The 22,512-nt window shown below is 42.2% G+C and overlaps 1 protein-coding gene across 4 annotated transcripts in view; it reads left to right on the top strand.

Moving 5' to 3' along the window:
* The window catches only part of CAPN15 (calpain 15), a 98,834-nt gene that overhangs the window by 63,777 nt on the left and 12,545 nt on the right, over positions 1-22,512 (top strand). For all 4 annotated transcript variants that reach the window (XM_074279802.1, XM_074279804.1, XM_074279801.1 and 1 more), the window contains 6 exons: positions 227-1,712; positions 17,850-18,058; positions 19,203-19,386; positions 19,667-19,890; positions 21,758-21,883; positions 22,209-22,361. In XM_074279802.1, coding sequence (XP_074135903.1) covers positions 249-1,712; positions 17,850-18,058; positions 19,203-19,386; positions 19,667-19,890; positions 21,758-21,883; positions 22,209-22,361 — 2,360 coding nt within the window. In that variant the 5' untranslated portion in view covers positions 227-248. The remainder of the gene's footprint in view (positions 1-226; positions 1,713-17,849; positions 18,059-19,202; positions 19,387-19,666; positions 19,891-21,757; positions 21,884-22,208; positions 22,362-22,512) is intronic.

The following is a 22,512-nucleotide window of genomic DNA, read 5'->3' as shown; positions in this document are numbered from 1 at the left end:
TTATTGATCCTTTTCTTCCTGCTGATGTTAATCAGATGTCCTCAATTTTCCTATCCCTAAAGTGTGAACTGAATTGGAGACTGCCCCAGAACAGCCCGGACACATATGGACTCACATCCCCTCAGAATCTTGGGATTGGAGGCTAGCAGTAGGTTGGGGACCCAAACCTTCCCATCTCCACCATTCACCTATGCGTTGGAAATGATACCTGTTCCTTCTTTTGCAGCCACACCCACTCGCCTGGTTCTATGGCCGCAGTCCGGGAATGGTCCTGTACTCGGTGCACTTTCCTGAACCCTGCAGGCCAGCGCCAGTGTTCCATCTGTGAGGCCCCCCGACAGAAGCCTGACCTAAACCACATACTGAGGCTCAGTGTGGAAGAGCAGAAGTGGCCCTGTGCCCGCTGTACCTTCAGAAACTTCCCAGGCAAAGGGGCCTGTGAGGTGTGCGGCTTTGCCCCAGACCCTCTGCCAGGAACGTCCCCGCTCCCCATCATCAATGGGGTCCTCCCCAAGCCCCCTACAATCTCAGTGGAGCCCAGAGGAAGCTGCAAAGAGGAAGTAGTGCTGAAGGTGGAAGCTGGGGAGTCAGGAGGAAAAAGCCCCGAGGAAGTAGAGCCGGAGGGTGGCTGGGCCTGCCAGCGATGTACCCTCCACAATACCCCAGTCGCCAATTCCTGCTCTGCCTGTGGAGGCCCACGAAAGCTCTCGCTGCCCAAGATCCCCCCCGAGGCGCTAGTGGTCCCTGAGATCATTACTCCTGCAGGCTTCCACGTTGCCCCTTCCCCTCCACAACCCGGCCTGCCCACAGATCTCTCTGAGGCGGACTCCATCTTAGCGAATCAAGATCCAGCTGCTACTGAGCAAGAACTCCCCAAAATGCCATCATTCAGCCCATTTTCTCCAACCCTGCAGAACAACCCTGTCCCCAGAAGCCGCAGGGAGGTGCCTCCCCAGCTACAACCACCGGTGCCTGAGGCTTCCCAGCCCACAACCACGCCCGGGCCCAAAGGGTCCCCTCAGGGGCAGGTCCGAGCACCCCCCACCACCCGCTTCCAAGAAATCCTGGCTAGTAAGCGCCTGAGTGTGCTGGAGGAGGAGGCCGAAGCCAGCCCGCCTCTGTGGAGGTGCCTCTCCTGCTCCCTGCACAATCCCACAGGCAACTCCAAGTGTGACAACTGTGGTGTCCCCCAGGGCAGTGACGTCATCGACCTGACAGGGGACACTGTCCGCTTTACTCCCGCCAGCCCCTCTAGTCCTGATTTCACCACCTGGTCGTGTGCCAGATGTACCCTTAAGAACCCCACTGTGGCTCAGAAGTGCAAAGTCTGTGGCTCCTCCAAGCTGCATGGCTTCCAGGAGCACAGCGGTGGAGCCTCCACAGGGGAGCCCACCGCCCACTGCCCAGACTGTGGCACTGACAAGGCGGGGGACTGCTGCTGCGGCCGGGCCCCCTCTGCCCGGAAGGCCGCCCGGCTCTTCCCCGCCCAGCCCCTGCCGCCCCCTGAGTGGGCCTGCCCAGCCTGCACCCTGCTCAATGAGGCAAAGACCAAAAACTGTGCCGCCTGCCACACCCCGCAGGGCTGCGTGGCCCAGCGCAAGGGCGCCAAGCCCCTAACACGCAGGGAGAGCATGCACGTGGAGAAGCGCCGCCAGACCGATGAGGGTGAGGCAAAGGCCCTCTGGGAGAATATCGTCTCCTTCTGCCGGGAGGCAAGTATGGGGCAGCCTGTGGGCTGGCAGGGGAGGGCAGTGTCCTGCTGGGGCCTTCCTCTTTCCTCTATCTGATGCTTAGCTTTCTCTTGCTTTTCCCCACCTTATTCTTCCCTCGATTTTCCCACTTCTAAGCCTCTGCCTCCCCTTCTTTCCTCTTCTCTCTGTCTTCTTGAACTCTGGGATCTGGTGCTGTCAGATGGGGCTTTGCCTTTGTCCTTTCACCACATTGTAGTTTCACTAAGTGCCCACCTTTGGCTCAGGGCTTTGACCAAGTCAAAGAGAAACACCTGAGGTCTCCCGCTGGGTCGGGGGCAGCTTTCCAAAAGGCAAGGCAGTTCCACCTTTCAAGGACAAGCCCTTGTGTCATTCATAACAGGTCAAGGTAGCATGTCTACTTTTTGTCTGGACTGAATGTCCACTGTTGATTTCCATGTATGAAAAGCAAGCTTTTCCCATTCAGGTGCCCACAACTCACAGCAGTCTTGTAATATATTCCTGTCACCCCTGGGAATAATGGGGGAAAGCTAATTTAGTCCCCTAATCTTCCCAATCTCTAGTCACATGGAATCAGAAAGAATCATGAGATCAGAGGAAATTTAGAATGGAGCAGCCTCCAGGTCATTTTAGCTAGTGAACCCTCAGCTTTGGGGGAGAGGGTCTTTAAATATTCCCCAATATCAGCCCTTGGAACAATGACCAAGCCTTGCCAATCATTTATTTTCCATTCCTGCAGCTACAGCAGTTATTTGACTGCAATGTCTGCATTGGATTCGGCCCTCCCCCTCCTGGTCACCCACTGCCACCTCTTCTTACAGGGATGAGTCTAAAAGAACAGAAGCAGCTGTCAGCAACGCACATGCTCAGAATCTCTCCCCACACCCTGACTCACATTTCCATGGAAACAAAACCAAAAGGGAGTAGAAGGGAGATGCAGAATATGTTTTTCATGAAGTCCAGTGACTGATTTTTCATGAGCCTGACTGCTTAATTTCCACTGGGCTTAACCCAGCTATATCTCCTTCAGCCCTGAGTATGTCAGCTGAAACTCAGTGTAATGACTAGTCTACTCTGAGTGAAGTCCATTGTGGATCCCTAAGGGCTCTCCCTGACTGCCAGAGTCCCAGGGGAGTGAGGTTTAACAGGAACCTCCAGTGACGAAGCCTACTCTGCTCCTGTGACTGGCCTCCTTGAATGTTTGGCAGGCTCAGTTTTGCTCCTCTGCAGCCTAGATATCATTCCCTAAAAACCTGATCGTGACAGGGATTAGGTCATGTATGGCTTGCTTCAGAGAGAATTGTGGGATTTAACATCAGTAACTGTTGGACTCAGAATGAGCCACTCAGCCCAGTTATTCTGTCCTTACCATCACTCAAACAAATAAATGTGCTTAATGATTTAATTGCAGATTAGTCATATTGCTACCCTGTTTGTAAGCCAAAATCATTGCCAAGGAAAAGAGCTTTGAGGAATCAGGATGAAGTGTCAGGCACAGCCTAGAAGGGAGAGCGTGGGCACCTAGTATGACTGAAGGGCTTTGGACAAGGTAAAAACTAGTCAAGAAACCCAGCAGGAAAGCAATTAGAGTCCTCTCAGTTTGCCTTTGACTTTGTTCTTCTGCTAAGAAGGAAGTCTGGGGAAATAACTTGCTCTTGGGTATTCTTAGGCATTTGTAGCATGCTGACCTAAAACAAGGCCTGGAATGGGTTCAGCTTTGACAAAAGAGAGGTTTTGTTTTTGTTTTGTTTTGTTTTTTAATTTATTTATTTTTAATTCATATTGCTTTATGAATCATGTTGGGGAAAAATAGAACAAAAGGAAAAAACCATAGGAGAGGGGAAAAAAAGTATTTTTGTTTTGTTTTAAAACTGTTTTGGAGAAAAGAGGAAAATCAAAGTAAGTCTGTAGTTCAATTGTTTCATTGAACTACAAATGAGGGTGACACTGTGATACTAGAAAAAAAGGCAGATTTGGCTCAGCTCTCACTTTGCTTATATATTCTTTGCCAAGGACAACAATCTTTTGACTGGAAAGATTAAAGCAAAGATGGCTAATAGGAAATTGATCCCAAAATTAGTATAAATTAAAGCCGAAAAGAATTATATCCCATTGGATTAAAAAAAAAAACACCAAAAACTGGAGGATGTGATTGCTGACCTTTAGCCCCAATTTTTAAAAGATGATGAGGAGCTACTACAAGACTGAAGGAGAAAGGTAAATGATATTCCATTTAAAAAAAAAAAAAAGAGGAGGGAAGAACAAACTTTAAGTTATTGAAGCTGACTACAATTCCTAACAAAAATTCTAGTATATTTTATTAAGGGAATGGTTAGTGAACTCATGGGAAAGGAAATGGTGCTGAATAAGTCACCCTAACTTCATCCAGAACAGATCACATGCCAAATATCTCCTGTTCTTTTTTTTTTTTTAAACAAGATTACTACATCAGACTTTAGCAAAGAAATTGTTTTTGTTTTTATTTTACTTTAGTATTTTATTTTTGTCCTCAGTTACATGTAAAAATAATTTTTGACATTTGTTTTTAAAATTTTGAGTTCCAGATTCTTTTTCTTCCACCAGAATTTAGGCAATTCAATATAGGTTATAAATGTGTAATCGTGCAAAACATCTCCATAACAGTCATGATGTGAAAGAAAACACAGACCAAAAAAATGAAGAAAAAAAAAAGCCCAACTCTCAAGAAAAATTTTTTAATCTGCATTGAGACTCTCTTAGTTCCTTCTCTGAATTTCTAAATGGACTGTTTAGCAACTTTTTTTAGCATTTTTCTGGATAGCATTATGAAGTGCCTTAGGGATTTATGGTTCATCCCTGAAGATGAAAATATATCACTGATATGTTTATAAAATTTATAGAATAACACAAAGCTGGAAAGGAAAGCTATTTTATATTGGGTGGAATCAGAATCCAAACGATTTATATAGTAGAACATTGGAGTGAATCTAATAGAATAAAAGCAAGATGAAGATGGGAAAAGTGTTTGACTTGGAGGAGTCAAGAAGACTGAGCTTTAAATCTTGCCTCAGATATTTACCTGTGTGACCTTAGTCAAGTTCCTGACTTTGAATTACTCGCTTAGTTTCCTTTTTTATAAAATGAATATAAAAGTAATAGCACCTCTCACAGGAGTTGTTGTGACAATCAAATAAAATATACAAATTTCTTTGTGTACCTTAAAGCACTATTAAATATCACTACTTAATAGCAAACAAAGTCTTACACAGGTTAAAAAAAAAAAAACGAAAACTTCACAAAATGGAAAGGTTTGATTAGAAAACAGTCCATTTAGAAAATCTGAGTTAGTCAGCATGTGATAAAACTTCCCAAAAAAGTGAATGCAATCTTAGACTGCATTGAGGAGAAGTGATCACTAGAGAGATGATAGTTCTGCTATCTACCTCTCTGATCAAACTATATCTAGAGTGTTTTGCTAAGTTCTGTGTACTCTTGTCTGAGAAAGGATGTTGACAACCTGGAGATTTTCCAGACCATGATGATAAGCGGCCTTGAGAACTCTTCCATATGAGAGTCTACTGAAGGAGCTGAGGAAAAGAGAAGACTTAGCTAGAATAGCTCTCTTCAAGGCAGCTAGGTGGTACAGTGGATAGAGCACCAGCCCTGAAGTCAGGAGGACCTGAATTCAAATCTGGTCTCAGACACTTAACATTTCCTAGCTGTGTGACCCTGGGCAAGTCACTTAACCCCAACTGCCTCACTCAGGGGGGGAAAAAAAAAGAATAGCTCTCTTCAAGTATTGGAAGGAAGAACTGTGATACATAAAAGGTATTAAATGTGTGGTCTCAGTAGGCAGAATTAGGATCATTAATTAGAAGATGCTAAGAGACAAATTTAGGCTTAATATGAAGTAAACTTTTCCAACAATTAAACCTGTTATAAAAATGGGCTGTTTTGGAAAGTTGTGGATTCCCCCTCATTGGAGGTCTTCAAACAAAGATCAGATGATCACTTATGATATATTTATACAGAAGATTCAGGTTTAGACAAAGGTTGAACTAGACTGCCTACTGAGTCCTTTCTGACTTTGAAATCATATTTCTTTAGAGTACCCTATCTGAGATCCTCTACTTTTTAGAAGAAAATGGTTGGTAAGTTTTGCTTGAAAGTGTGGGGAAGCCAGAACTCATTAAGTTACAGAATATTAATGACCCAAGTAAGGCAAGGTCTCTTGGACTGTGAGATTCATCAGTCAGCCATAATGTTAGGCATGTAAAGGGCCAATCATCTATGGAATGTTTTTTCCTATCCTCCAAAGAACTTACTGAAAGAACTTAAGGCCAACAAAATAAGTGACTCCCCAATGTCATTCAGAAAGCCAGTGACAGAAAAGTTGGCTCTAAATGTGGTTCCCTCTCCACTCCACGGCAGGAGGGCTGCTCTCCAGGATCCTACAGCTTCCAGAGAAGATCCAAATGAGTAAAGAGCCTCAGGGTCTGGTTACCCAATATAGCAGCTCCTGTAGGGGAGAAGGAGTGAAGAGACTTGTTTTTATTTATGATCTTAGGCTATATGAAATAAAATAGAAAATGTAATAGGTAATAGGTAATAGGTAGGTATTAGGTAATAGGAAAAAAATGTTTTTAAATCTTATCTATGTAGTGGCACCTGATCTGTGCTTTGAAAAGAAGGTAGAAATTTTTAAGAGGAAAGAGGAAAGGAAGGAGTACATTTGAGACAAAGGGTTCCACTTCTGCAAAGGGAATGGAGGCAAAAAACAGACTCTTGTGTAAATTAGGGAATACCTAGCAGACCTGTTTGACTGGAATGGAGAGTTGATTATTAATGATGATGATGGTGGTAGCTGACATTTTTCATGCTTACTATATGCCAGGCATTGTGCTGAGTGCTTTACAATTATAATCTCTTTTGACACATCAACCCTTGGAGCTAGGTGCTGTTATTTTTCCCATTTTACAAATAAGGCAAATGGGTTGAAGTGACTTGTCCATAATCACACAACTCATTAGTTTCTTTTTCATTTTTTGTTTTTTGGGTTTTTTTGCTTCTTTTTTTCCCCACATATGTATTTTTTTAATATATATTAACTTTTTAAATACACATTTCTTTATGAATCATATTGAGAGAGAAAAATCAGAACAAAAGGGAAAACCATGGCAGAAGGAAAAGAAAAAAAGTGGGTACAGCATGGGTATAGCCCTAAGTTACTGAGGCCAGATTTGAATTTTGATCTCCTGACTCCAGGTCCAACACACTTATCTACTGCACCTTATAGCTGTTCCATAAAGAGGAATCATATGGCTTAAGACTGAAATTGGTAGTTGGCTACCAGATTATAGAGGGCTTTAAATGCCAGGCTAAGAAAAGTGCATTATGTGCTAGAGAGAATAAGGAATCATTAAATATTTTTGTGCAGGGAAAATGATACGATCGTGTTTATGATTCAGGAGTATTGATTTGGCAGCTGTGCGGAGGATTAAGTGGAGAAAGACAAGATCAGATGCAAGGTCAGTAAGTAGACTAATACAATAGTCCAAACAAGTAGTCCAAGCAAAAGGTAATGAGGATGTGTACCCCAGTGAAGATAATGAAGGAGGAATATATGTGAGAAATGTCATGGACATGATTATTAAGACTTGGCAACTGCGTGGATATGGGTTGTGAGATTGAAGGGAATCAGATAATTCCAAGATTAGAATGAATCAAGTTTAGTTTTAGACTAGCTGAATTTGAGATCCTTTGTGATATTCAGATGGAAATGTCTAACAGGTAATGGAGGACTGGAGTTCAGGAGTGAAACTAGGGTAAATAAATGAATATATAATTTGGGGAGTCAATCATCTATCTGCATGAAAGTGATTGTTGAATCATGAGAGCCAATGAGGTCACTAAGAAAGAGGATATATATAGAGAAGAAAACCTAGGAAAGAAAAGGAAAGCCTTGGGAGGCTTGGGAGGGGGAACATGGATGATTCAACAAAAAAGACTGGAAGAGAAGCAGTCAGACAGGTAGGTGAAACAAGACACAACAGGTGTGACAAAAGCCCAGAGAAGAGGTACTACTCAGGAGGAAGATATAGTCAGCAATGTCAAGGGCTGCAGAAAGTTCAAGAAGGAGGAGGACCAAGATTTGTCATTGGATTTCACATGTAAGAGAACATTGTTAACCTTGAAGAAAATTGTTTCAATTGAGTGATGGGATTGGAAACTAAATTGCATACTATTCAGATAATAGGCAGTCCAGGGGGCAAGTCTGTGTTAAACAATTTCCTTTATACCTCTTCTATGGATGATCAAGGGTTTGACCAGGTAAAGCACCTGGATAGGTTCCACCAAGATTGGGAGCAGATATTTGGTATCTGAAAAGAGCTTCCTAGATATCCTGACAACAAAGAGTAGCAAAGAGCACTAGCATTGCTGAATTACAGAACCTGAGTTCCAATCCTATTCTGCTACTTACTCTATTATCGCTGCCCCTTGTAACATAAAACAAACCAATTTACTTTTCTGGGCCTCCTTTTCCTAGTGTCTAAATTGTGGAGGGTTGAACTAGATAGTTTCTAAAATTTCATGTAGCTCTTGAGGTGAATGAAAACCCAGGAGACACAGTTTCTGGGTAATTAATAATTAATTTATTAATTAGACTATCTGGTAAGCAATAAATTAATGCTCACCATTTGTCTCAGTAACCAAAGACAAAACCATAGAGATCATTAAATGCTTAAATACCTTTAGAAAAAGAGGTGGCCTGGCAAGTGAAAATCAACCATGACTGGTGAACAATTAATGAGAGGATAGGCTAAAAATAGAGAATATGATTTGATCATGAGATTCAGCTGCCTCCAAAAATCTGGACAAAGGAATCCATTTCTACCCAGACCACTCTGGTGAGTTTTTTCCTTCATAAACTGGATCACCCTGAATTCCTATGGAGGAGAACAATGACCTGGGCTTATTTTAGGGCAAAAATTTACCTTATATTAAATTCTGTTTACCCTCTAAAACAGATTTAAGGACTTCTAGTTGGGAGGGGTCCCACCCTCGATTTGGGAATTTGGGTAATCTCATCTGTCAGCAATGTCCTTCAAAGATTTATTAACTGGCTTCGTGAGGTTATTCCCTGAATGAAAAAATAGAAGGGAAAAGTCTTAATCCTAATTTAGTTACTTATATAATAGAAATTAATATTTTTTTCTCTAGATCCCATTAACAGTCTTGAAGTTGAGAGGGGTCACACAGGTTCATTCAGTTTTGAAACAATATTATGAGGAGAACTTGGAAAATCTCAAATTTACACAAAAAGATATGAGTTCCATTTAAAGTGGGGAGATTGATTGTTTTTATTCTTACTTATCATTTAATTCACCAAGCTCTAAAGCTCCATATTCCAGTGGTCAGTGTTCTTCTGATAAATTAATCTTTGTGCCTCACCTTTTTTTTTTTAAACTTACAAAATATAGCTAGTGATACAAAAGAGAATTGTAAGGAATTAAAAATAATAAAAGGGCTAAAAAAAGCACTTTGCAGTTACTGAGTGCTCTAGATGTGCTGAAAAGTAACTATCTTCATGTTCAAGAGGCGCTTTTGCAGAAGTGGCCACAAGAGCCTGCATGAAGGATTCCTTTGCAGGTGGGGAAGAATTTCCTGCCAATATTTGGTCCACATGTGACAAACCCAGGCAAACCCAAGGAGTTTCAGCAGCATGGCTCCCTTGAGATTTCTTTCCCTTGGAAGAACTCTCTTGTGAAACTGAATACTCCACCCTTGTTCACTCCCAGAATCCTGACAGGAAACTGCACATTCATCATCCCACTTCCCGGGAGCCCAAGAGTGACTCATGTTTCATAGTCTTTTTTACTAAGTAACGTGAAACCTTCTGAGGGAAGGTGACTGGCCCTGGAAGAGATTGTGACAGTGGTTGAAAAGGAACACAGGTATCCCAACTCTGAGACCCATTAACTTAAACCCTGGGGTCACTCCCCCACCTAGCTAGTTTCTCCTGGCAGGCTGTATGACCTGACTATTAAGAGGTTCATGATCAGCTACCACAAGCTAGAAAGATGGGTCATAATCCACCCTCTCCAGGGTTATTATTTGTGTGGTTGGTCTCCAGTACTACCACATATGTTCTCTTCTCCTCAGGGACTTGAGCACAACTCAGGGACCCCTAAGAACCCCCATCTGTACTCTCCAGCAAGATCTATCCCAGTCTCCCATGTTACCTTGCCTTGACTCAGAAGATGGTATGGTCTGGCTTCAGAGCAGTAATTAAAAAGTTCCATCTTCATTATTTATTTATTTGTTTGTTTGTTTAAATTATTTATTTATTTATTTTGGTGAAGTGTTTGGGGTTAAGTGACTGTGTAATGACAGCTAGTAAGTGTAAAGTGTCTGAAGTCAGATTTAAACTTGGGGCACTCTATCCATTGCCACTCTATCTAGTTGCCCTATTAAATTCTAATGACTCCCAATTGACTCTAGGATCAAATATTATTTCATATGTATGCCATCCTTTTATTATTTCTATTTTTAAAGTTTTATTATGTACATAATCACTAGAACAGTAATGCATATCTATAATTTGCAAATAAGTAAATATGCACATTGGGAGTTTATACTAAAAAAATTTATTGATAGAAGTATACAGTCAACACGTTTGGAAACCACTGCCCCAAATCATTGGCTAAACTTCTCTTGTTCTAGTCCCTTTTTTGTATCAAATAGTTGTCCTTCATTCTCTGTGAAGACTGCAGCATGCCAGGATGGCTGTCACAGAACAAGCTCTCATTTAGAATAATCTGGGATCATGTTCCATTTAAATGTTTCTGATTTCTAATGACCAGTGTTTTCTCAGTCACTATGTGTGAGAGGGCAGGAGTTGACCTTCAGGATGAACAGATCTGTGGTTTTACTGTGTTGAGGTGCTTTGGTTTTGTTTGTTTGCTTCCCCAGGAAGAGGGGATGCTGTTAATAATACTTTTGGGGTTAAAAGCATCCACTAGTCTACCACTAGTTCTTCCCTTCCTGGGTTATAGCAGATGTCTGGCAGCACTTAGCTTATATAACTTGAAGAAATATTGTCTAGTCCTGATGGTTGAAACCATTCATATTATGGCCCATTTTTATTTCTCTGCCCCAATTTTATCCCTAACCTAATACAATTTTAAAGTCTCTGGGTCAGGAGGATCTTCATTTCCACTGCAGTAAGCACTATGCTTCACACACATGGTAGGCACCGAATAAATGTTAATGACTGATTACTTTGTAAAGAAAAATCCAGTAATGAGTCTTTCTTGATGGCACTATTCTTAAGGATACTTAAGAACTTTGGTGCATTAGTCATTTGGGGCCTTCCAGAGTTGAGGGCTTTTTTAGAATCCAACAACAAGATCCAGGAGACCCCAGCATGAGAGACAATGTACCTGACACTGACCCTTAAAACTAAAACTGAAAAAATGAAAACAGTCCCTCTAGTCCACTTGGTATAAGAGACATTTTCTTTCCAGTCCCCAAAGAAGCTATAAAGGCTTCTTTAGAAGAGTTATTGTTACTAAAGTTCAAAGGAACCTTGGGGTCATTTAAAACAACTCCCTTATTTTATAGATCAAAAACTTGAAGTCTAAAGAGGCTTGGGAATTATTTGGCAGGAGCGGGTGCTTGTATGTTGTGTGCTCACATGTACACACTCACTTGGATTGTATGTGTCACTGTTTGAAATGAGAAATTCTTCAGTTCCTGTAGACCCTAAAGGGAGTGTGGAGAGAGGGAGGGGGAGAGAGGAAGAGGGAGATTTCCTTGTAGTATTAAAAAAAAAAAAAATGATGAAAACAGATTAAAAGTTTTCCTTTTCATTGCCAAGTTCTTCCTAGTGGGTTGGCAATCAGAGACAGCGAGACTTAAGAAAAATCAAGCAATGTAACTCTCCCCTAAATCAGACTAAATCTACTTTCCAGACTGTGATTTCTTTAGCTGTAAATTGACCTCATATGCAGACTAAGGGCAAGCGGAATGTATAAGTATCTCCAATGGAAATTTTAATGGCTAGCATTTGTTAATACCTAACATTTATATAGTTCTTTAAGATTTACAAATTACTAATTGTCTCATTTTTTTTTCTCACTACAACCCTGGGAAGTAGGTGCTGTTATTAATCCTTATTTATAGCTGAGGAAACTGAGGCACAAACAGGTTAAGTGACTTGCTTACCCAGAGCTACAAGTCCCTTAAGAAAAGTTGTCCATTCATCTTTGGAATGTCAACCCAGCTGACTGGTGCAAAATGTGAGCTACCCTTTCAGCCAATAGTATTTCATGGCTGACTTTGGATACTAGCCCACATTTTATCTTCATATTCTATTTAACCATCCAGAAATGATCCAGGATACTCCATCTATAAGTATGTGAGGTTACATTTGAACTCAGATCTTCTTGACTGCAGGCCCAGTACTCTATCATTGCACTACTAGTTGCCTATATTTTGATGTATTCTATTCTCCCAGTAGAATATAAGTTCCTTGAGGGCTGAAACCATTTTGTTTTTGTCTCTATCCCTAGGATCTAACTTAGTGCCCCTGCACATAATAAGCATGTAATAAGTTGCTAAATTGACTTGAAAGGGATCATCTTCTCCATATGATGTATACTTTAACAATTGGCAATATTTGGCCTGATAAAGAGATTTAAGCAATATATGAGGGAATGAAAAAGCATTTATTAGGCACTAACTATATCCTAGCCAGGGCAGCTAGGTGATACACAAAAACTAAACAACAACAAAATGTCTTAGCTATTAGGCTAAGTGGTGGGGGATACAAGACATATTTTAAAAAACAAAAACAAAAAAAAATCCCCATATTCAAGGAACTCATGTCCTAATAAGGGAAGACAACATATATGGAGGAGCAGTGGACAGGGAAGGGAGTTTTAATCTTTGATAGTCAAAGAGTTTCTTTTTTTGTTATATGATAGAGCAATAATAATCCATAGTTAATATATTTAATTATTGTTCCCAGAGCAAACAGTAGGAAGGATGGGAAGTGGCTAGATGGAAAATATATGCTAGTAGGCAGATAGTGGAATATCCTGGGTCAGTTCTGGATGGGATGAATAGGATTTGAAGATAAAATGTGATCTAGTATCCAAAGCCAGGCATAAGATAATATTGGCTGAAAGGGCTAGCTCACATTTTTCACCAATCAGCTGGGTTGACACTCCAGAAGTGAATGGACCACTTCTCTAGGGACTAGGGACATGGACTTTGGAGAATCAAGGTATTGTGTCCAGGACCACATGGTAGATGCTGACTCAGAGAGATTCAGAATGGTGTCCTGAGTACATGAGTGAATGAAGTACATAGTCCCTTTCTTCAAATACCTGAAAAGTTAATGTAATAGTCCTTGTGTTTATCACACTTTATGGATTACAATTCAGTTTAACAAGACAGGAAAAACGAGGGAGAAAAATAAATGTTAATTGAAAAAAATTATTAAGTGCTTCTATTGAATATGCATTCCTATATGTCAAGGCACTATACTCTGCAGTGGGTTTATAGAACAAACAATAATTTTTGCCTTCAGGGAATTTCCCTTTTCTCATAAGTAAATGTGAAGGGGTCTGAGAAGGACAAGGTCACTAATCAGTTGGAAAAACCCAGAGGCCAAGAGGTAGCCACCTGATCTGATCTTTGAAGGAAGTGAGGGATTCCAGAGGAGAAGTGAGTAAGAAGAGAATTCTGGGAATAGAGACAGACCTGCAAAGTGGTTTACATGTTTGATAGCTTTTTTCAGAAGGATAAGACTTGGCTCTGCTTTCCCCTGAAGGATAGAATCAGAGCCAAAGTTAAAAGTTTTCTGACTGCTATCAGCAAGAACTTGGAGAGATGTCAAAAAATAGAATGTCCTGCCTCAGGGGAATAGTTAAGTTCCTCCTCTGGAGAGATTTAAACAGAAGCTAGATGACTACTTTCAGGGTCATTGTGGAAAGGCTTTCTCATTTGATTAAGATGACCTCTCGTTTCATCTTAAAGTTTTTAAGATTTAATGATTTTAACTAAGTTGTGGAATGTATCTAGATTTTTAGGCAAACTTTTTTCTTGTCTGAGGATACAAGAGGATAGGCTTAAATTGTAGCTATGTAGGGATTAGGTTTAAACTTCAGAAACATTGCGATGAAGAAACAGACACCAGAATATATTCCTAAGGAAAACTGATATTTCCATGAAATAAATGTTCAAGACTGGCAGCTTGCTTGAGAGGACATTTTGCTTTAAGTTTAAGGTATAGACTAGATCTCAGTTTCTTAAACTATGAGTTCTGACCCCATATGGGGGTCTTAGAATTGAATGTGGGGGTCACAAAATTATGATTTATTATCAGTAAAGCTTTGCTTTGTATCCTTCTTTTATATCCATATGCCCAGAGTCATGTAAAAATTTATTGGGTGAAAAGGGGTCACAAGTAGAAAAAGTTTTAAGAATCCCCAGCTAGCCGATTTCCAAGTCTGCATTTTACTTTATCCCCTTCCCCATTCCAGGCCCTCAGCTGCTTTGACAATGTTTTTGGCACTGAAGATCGAAGAGGCAGGTTAAAACAAGGGAAGGATGAGTTCCGATCTTGTTGTCCAAGGCAAGCAAAGCCTCTTTAAGCCCAGAATCTTCTCCTTTTCTCTGCCTCTCCCAGTAAAGCAGTCACCATCCCTGCTGCAGCTTTTCTCCCGTCTGGATGAGGGAAGGCTCAGTAAAGCTAGGAGTGTTATTCTAACTTTGTGAATCAGCTTTCACCAGGGTGCAGCCAACCCCTGTCATTTCAGAAAGCTCTCTTTGAAGAACATCAGGCAGCAAAGGGAAGAATGTCCCCACAGGCAGGGTTGGGAGCTGCTGGAGCCAAAGACCAAAGGAAAGTATGTAAGTCCCTTTGCAAATCTATACAAAACAAAAATGATTTTCATCTCTTTTAAGTATGGCCTTGTTAGCAAGCCAGTGATATGAAGAGGTCTTTCTGGGGATTTTCAATCTGTGATCCTTACCCCTGAGTTCTTTGAGCTAGAAGCCTCCTTGGAAGCCAGAATATTAGGGGACAAATGGGTAGAATGGAGTGAGGTCCAGGGACTCCTTCTTCCTTGTCAGTATAAAGCAGCTTGTTGCCGGAATCCCCTAGTTCAACAATTGTTAACTCCTCTAGTAGGCTATTAGCTGTGACTGCTTTTGCCAGTGTTAAGGCTTTTGGTCAACTCAGAGGAAATTAAACTATTTCTATAGTGATAGCTTTGGAAATTTTCATTTGTATTTCATCTAGAAATATTATCTTCTTTTCTCTCCCTGCCATTTGATATCTGGCTTTCATTTTTGTGTTGATCACCCCTTAAGTCACACATTTGCAGCTACAAAAATAATTCATCTTCATCTGACCACTTGTGTCCAAACTCTAAATTTCTGTCTTATGAAATCGTGGCATGAAAGAAAGGTGCCCTTGGATCCAAGAACTCAGGGTTCCAGTCATGACTAGCAGCCTCTGGCTGTGTGAGCCAAACAAATCATTCAATCTCTTAAAGTCCTTTTAAGAATATATTTTGTAGAGAAGTTGCTGAAATCACAGGAATCACATTCTTTTTTTTTTTTTTTTTTTAATTTTTTATTATATATATATTTTTTATAATATTATCCCTTGTATTCATTTTTCCAAATTATCCCCCCCTCCATCTATTCCCTCCCCCCAATGACAGGCAATCCCATACATTTTACATGTGTTACAATATAGTCTAGGTACAATACATGTGTGTGAATATCATTTTCTTGTTGCACAATAAACATTAGAATCCGAAGGTACATGCAACCTGGGCAGACAGATATTAGTGCTAACAATTTACATTCACTTCCCAGTGTTTCTTCTCTGGGTGTAGCTACCTCTGTCCATCATTGATCAACTGGAAGTGAGTTGGATCTTCTTTATGTTGAAGATTTCCACTTCCATCAGAATACATCCTCATACAGTATTGTTGTTGAAGTGTACAGTGATCTTCTGGTTCTGCTCATTTCACTCAGCATCAGTTGATTTAAGTCTCTCCAGGCCTCTCTCTATTCCTCCTGCTGGTCATTTCTTACAGAGCAATAATATTACAGGAATCACATTCTGCCCTCATCCCCCCATACTTCCCTTTCTGACTTTCATTCTTTTACTCAGGACTCCCAATTGGTCCTGTGGTTTTGAGGAGAGAAGTTGGGAGATGGAAAGGGAGGCAGACTTTATGGAGCTAAAAATTGACAAAATTTGGAATTAGTTGGATATGGGTGGTAAGGATAGAGAATTGGAGATGACGTTGAGTTTGAAAATCTGGAGGAAGAGGATTTCACTAGATATGGAGGAATAGAGGGGAAAGCATGGGGGTGGAAGAGAAGGCAGGAAATGAGTTTAGTTTTAGACATATTGAATGATTATGGACTCTTGAAGATATCCATCAGGCTTTTGGTAATGTAGGACTAAAGTTTAAGATATGCTGTGGTCATATAGATAGATAGATACATCCACATACATATATATGCACACACATATATACATAAATCTGGCAGTCACTTGAATAGAGATGATGGTTGAACCCAAAGTGCTAATGAGATCACTATTAGAAAAATGTAGAAAGTCTTGGGACAGAATCTGAAGATACATGCATAGTTAGTGGGTTGGAATATTGATGATGATCCAGCAAGAGAATGAAAAGGGTGTTCAGATCGAAGAAGAACAAAAAAAGAGCAGTGTCATTTAAAAAAAAAAAAAAAAAAAAAAGGAAGAGGAGAGTATCCAGGGGAAGGAGGTAGTCAGCAGTATCAGATGCTTTAGGAAGGTCAAGAAGGATGAGGACTGAGAAGAGGTTATTGAATTTGGATATTAGGCAATTAAAGGATCGTTTTTAATGTTGGAGTTTCAATGAAACATGCCATTTCAGTTGCATGGTGTAGAAAGACAGATTGCAAAGAGTTGAGAAGCTTGTGTAAGGTATAAAAGTGAAGATTTTGAGTGTAGGCAGTTGTTTCAGAATGTTTTCTCCCAACTTCTTACATTGTCTAAAGAAGGAGAGGTCTTTAGGACGGTAGCTTAAAGAAGACAGTAAGAACAAGTGAATTTTTTTAAATTTATTTTTTAAGGATAAAGGAGATAAGTGTTAGCAGCAAAGAAGAAGCCAGTAAATAAGGAGAGGCTGGAAATTAAAAAGAAGGCAAATGATTGATTGAAATGGTCCATTTGTGAGCTTGTTAGCTCAAGGAAGGGCAGCAAGATTAGAGGAGCAAAGGCCTAAGTGGAAGAGTTGGTATTTGCAAAGAAAAAGGTCACTTTTTCTTCTGAACTTAGAGCAAAGAAGGAAAGAGTGAGAGTTGTTGTAGAAGTGGTTTGAAGTATAGAGTTAAGGGGAAAAGTGGGCTTTAGGTGGATGATCTCAATATTTACAGGGAAATATAAGGCCTGCAGGAGAGAAAACAGTTTAGATAGATTGAGAGAAAAGAATATCAAGAACAAATATTGAGTAGCATAACATATCAAAGTCTTTTCCTACCAATATTCCTTCTATAAAATGAAGATGTGACTCCTTCATGTAAGGAAAATTACAGTTTAGGTCAAAACCTGCTGGAATGCCTCCAAGATTACTGTGTACCTGAGAGAAGAACTTAACAAGTATTAAAATACTTGCTTCCTGAGTGCCACTACTAACTTATATATAACTTCAGGCAAATCATTTAACATTTCTTCATTTTAATTCCCCATTTGAAAAGCAGAAATAATATTTGCAGTATTGTGGTATTTAAATTGAATTTTGGCTATGTCACTGCTATGGAAAGTATAAACACAAACGATTATTGTTTTGAACCATCCTATAGCCATTTTTTGTTTCAAACTTTTTATTGAGTGCTTACCAGGTGGTAAGTGCTGGCAGTCTCAGCACCCATCAGCTCTGCACTAGAAAATCTGCTTCCTCTCTGTCCTACCTTCACCCTGCCCTCCAGTATCCTAGGGCACTATTCATGGTGCTTTTTGGCAGGAACTGCTTTGTTTCCCAGTGCATGACAACCTACTGTTAGGTCTGGCTTGGGATTCTGGTGTCCAGTACTGCTGGCCCCTTAATGTAGTTTTGTTTGGGTTGCTTTTTTTCTTCTCAGAACAAAGTGAACTTTGTGGATGACAGCTTCCCCCCTGGTCCAGAATCTGTGGGCTTCCCTGAAGGAGACAGTGTCCAGCAGCGGGTAAAGCAATGGTTACGACCTCATGAAATCAACTGTAGCATTTTCAAGGACCAGACAGTCAGTTGGTCAGTGTTCCGGACACCCCGGCCCTCTGACATCCTTCAGGGACTCCTAGGGAACTGCTGGTAAGGGGTCACATTCCCAGATGGTCTTTGACATTGGAGAGGGATACTGATTATTATACATTCCCTTCCCATCACTCAAGGCTAAACAGATCTTTCTTGCTATATTAGCTTCAAGGTTTGCCAGAGTTTGTGGTCCTGAGAAATGACAGATAAAGTGTTAAAGAAGCCAGGCAATTAAGCTAGCTTTTGCTGGGCAGCTGGATCTCTCATGCTGGCAGTGATCTTCCTTCTAGCCCTCCAGAGTGAGAGATCCACTTCCTCTACATTACAATGAAGAAGATTAAATGACACTTGCCAATAATTTGACTCCTACCCAGCTCACCCAACAGCACACTCCTGTTGGGAAGAGTCAGCTTTCTGATCTCTTGGTCTTGAAGTAAGGTGGAATAAAGAACATATGGGAGACCTATTCTTTTGGGACCTTGAGCGAGTTATTTGACCACTCTTAAGACTTGGTTTCCCCCTCTATAAATGAGGAGAATTAGATGATCTTCAACGTCCCTTCTGCTTCTGACATGTTATGATTCTAAGCTAGGAGCTGGAGGCGACCTGTCAGCTTTTCACCCCCTGCAGACTTGTTTGAAAAAGATCCACAGACACTGCCTGGGCTGGAATGACTGTGACTCTGGAGGCTGTGTGTGCTTCCACAGCCTCTGGGTTCAGTAGGCCCCTGAGTTCCTAATCCAGAGGAAAGGGTTCTTAACCTGTGGTCTACCAACCTAAAGGGTCTGTGGATAAATAGATTTCAGAGGGGTCTCTGAATTTGGAGGGGTAGCCATTATGTCTTTATTTTCACTAACTTCTAACCAAAATGTAGTGCTTCCTTCAATTAAGAAATCTTTTTTAAAAACTTATTCTGAGTAGAGATCCTCCATGAGTTTCACCAAACAACCAAAGGTGTTCAGAACACAGGGGATGCTGTGGTTTGATCTGAAGAGTCCCTTGCCATCTTCCCCATTACCCCCCAGAAGCTTAGGCACTGGACAGGATCTGCTCCTTTGGAGGTGGAAGAACTGGTTCCGGGTGGGGAGGTGAAATGTGCCCAAGGTTGACATAGTCAGGGTTCTGCATCTATTCTGAGGGACAAGGGAGTGGACCGGACAGGCTCAGGGGCGATCTAGTTTGAGCCATCCCCTTTTGACAGGTTTCTCAGTGCCCTGGCAGTGTTGGCTGAGCGTCCAGAGCTGGTGGAGCGGGTGATGATCACTCGTACTCTCTGTCCAGAAGGAGCATACCAGGTTCGGCTGTGCAAGGATGGCACATGGACCACAGTGCTGGTTGATGACATGCTGCCCTGTGACGAGTGTGGGTACCTTCTCTTCTCTCAGGTCAGTACTTCCTTCCCCGCTCCTGCCAGGCTGGGCAGAGTGGGCTTCAGAGGTCAAAATATACTAGGCAGCAGAAAGCTCTTAGGGCTACCTAGAGGGGCCATCCTGCACCGGGCAAGAGCAACAGAAAGAGCAGGTGAACATGACAGACAGCAGCGCCCATGGCTGCCCACTGGGGATGGATTCTTTGGAGTCAAGGGAACTTGGCGGATGGAGGGGGAGCCAACACTTTGGCCCTGGTATGCCATTGAAGTGCCATCATACTCATCTTTCCATTCAGGCCCAACGGAAACAGCTGTGGGTTGCTCTCATGGAGAAGGCTCTGGCCAAGCTGCATGGCTCGTACTTTGCCCTCCAGGCTGGGCGGGCCATCGAAGGCCTGGCCACACTCACTGGTGCCCCCTGCGAGAGTCTGATGCTGCAGGTCAGCTCCACTAACCCCCGAGAGGAGCCCATTGACACTGACCTCATCTGGGCCAAAATGCTGAGTTCTAAGGAGGCTGGGTAAGAGGAGGTGGGAGGGGCTGCTTCTTGGCAGTCAAGAGAGTTGGGAGGAAAGGGGGCTCAGGAGGAAGTAGACCCTCCCTGTCTGAGGAGCTAGAGTGACTACTCAAGATCTAGAAATCCGGATGTGGCAGGCATTTTGTGAGCCTTAGCAAGATGATCCTTGGACCTCATTTTTTGTGTTTGTTTTGTTTTAAGGAGTTATTTTGCTTTATTTAGTGTTCTTGACTCATCAATAGCTACAGTTTCCAAGTACAGTGAAGAAACAGATCATGGGCAAGTTTCAGAAAGAGCCAGTAGTACATATGCAGGAGGCAGAATGAGGGCTTCCCTAGCTGGAGGATCATTCTCTTACTTGAGTGTGGACTTGGCAAAAACCCTTAGCCTGGAGATAGGAAGAAGGGGGAGAATTGGTATTGCTTTAAATTCTTGGGGTGTCCTCCACTAGCCAGAGGTCAGATCCTCACTGGAGACTGTGGGACTGGTGCTTTACCAGGGCAGCAGGAAGGACACAGGCCGATGTTCAGAATGTGTTGGACCAACAGCATACAGTGGCCTTCTTCTGCCATTCAAGTCTTCTCTTCCAAGGAGTAGTGGGGATTTTAGGGCTTTATACTCACTTCAGGCTGTTGAAATCTCAAGATAAAATGCAGAAAATTCCCATATGCTGAGTTTGCAAAAAGGGAAGAGCAGTCAAACATTCCCCTAACAAGAAGGGGGCTGCCTTTGAGCAGCCATCTACCTATTTTAGTGGCACCTGGTTACTGTCTAATTTGGCAAGGTGTTGAGACACTTGGACTGGACTTAGTTCTTCTTCCTCCTGGCAATGTGAAGGGAATTACTACTTCTATCCCTCAGGACCTCAATTCTACTGTCTGCAAAGTATTGAGGGAGGGCAACATTCTTTGGCTCCTTGGGGGGGGGGAATGGTGCAGTCTTTCCTACTGCCTAGAAAAGACTTGGAAACTGGACTTGTGATCCTCCTTATAATGTTTCCTATGTGAGTCAAAACAAATTATACAATTTCTTCAGCATTTAACTTTCTTTCACTATAAAATAAGGAGAAACTGGCTTTAGTTGAAGTATTGAAGTCCTTCAGTGACAAGATGTTTGTACCAGTCCACAGAGAGCTAGGGAGAATAGTCTAGTAAGGCACATTCTACTTGAGTACCATCACTACTGCCATTTCCCACTTTCTTGCTTTATGCCTTTCCCAAACAGGCTTGAATTTACTTATATAACGCTGGGAAATGTCCTGGGCACAAAAGTTGCTTCATAGTTACAATATGACTAGTGCTAACTTTTGGACTGGGGAGAAGTGGCTTGAACAATAATTACGTTCTGGGAATCCATCTGGATCCCTCTAGTTGTCTCAGAGTTGGAACCTGTATGCGAGGATTCCTAAGCATTCTTCTCCGAGTCTGGAGGTTGGCATTCTCCATTCTGGAAACTCTTTGGAAGTTAGTAGTGAATCTTAGAAAACTTTTATCTGAGGGAGTTGGGAAAATGCCAGCTATTATCATGCCCAACTTGTCTTCTATAAGTTAGAGGAATGTGTATTAAATATCTAGATTACATTTTAGAACTTGTGCCCTAATAAGTGCCATCCCATAGACCTCAGAGTACTGTCTCAGTAGTATGATTACTAGACAAATAGCTTCGTCTTGTGGAACAGTACTACATCAGAAAGTCTTCTGAGGGTTGGGGAAAGGTGGAGCAACTCCCACTGTGAGGATGAGAGAGCACTTGGTCCAAGGGCCTGCAGTCTCACCTATTCCCCAAAAGGCTCATTCTCAACTGCCCGTCCTGGCAGAATCTGGCACTGCCCCATCAGCATGGGCTGTGCTGTGTGTGTCCCTGCTTATAGGTTCCTTATGGGTGCTTCTTGCGGAGGGGGTAACATGAAGGTAGATGATGCAGCCTACGAGAGTATGGGCCTCCGCCCCCGCCACGCCTACTCCATTCTGGATGTCCGAGATGTGCAGGGCTTCAGGTGAGCACCTCAAGGGACCTTCACCCTGCCTCACGATAAAAGAAATGGCCCAAAAAAGCCATGGGCTTAAGCCTGCAGAGCTTTTGGAATCCTGAAGGTACCTGAATTCTGTCACCAAGGAGCAGGGAGGGGAAGGGGAGCTCCCTGCCCAGACTGTCCTGAAGGCTAGAGGGTACACATGTTCTCTCTGAAAGGCTATTAGCTTGTCTCCAGAGCCCAGGACTTTAATGACTGATGACAGCTTCTCGAGGCCTGCTGCCAGGCAGGGAGTGTTGGTGGGTCGCAGTCCAGCACTCCTCATCTGTCACACTCTGTCCACTGCCAGGCTCCTCCGACTCCGGAACCCTTGGGGACGATTCTCCTGGAACGGCAGCTGGTCAGATGAGTGGCCTCACTGGCCTGGACACCTGCGTCATGACCTGATGCCCCATGGCAGCAGCGAGGGGGTCTTCTGGATGGAGTACAGCGACTTCATGAGGTAATCGAGTGGCTGGGATGGAGGAAACTCATGTGAGACTAGGTGACACTAGGGTACTGAGGAGCTGGGGAGTTGTTACCTTGAGAATGGCAAAGAAAATCCCCATTTCTCGGGTATCACCCAGGATTTGGGGGCAGGAAGGGGCCAGGAC

Source organism: Sminthopsis crassicaudata, chromosome 1 (assembly GCF_048593235.1).
Source record: "Sminthopsis crassicaudata isolate SCR6 chromosome 1, ASM4859323v1, whole genome shotgun sequence".
NCBI classification, from domain to species: Eukaryota; Metazoa; Chordata; class Mammalia; order Dasyuromorphia; family Dasyuridae; genus Sminthopsis; species Sminthopsis crassicaudata.
The sequence above is the reverse complement of the archived record's forward strand: the minus strand, read 5'-3'. Positions and strand labels throughout refer to the sequence as shown.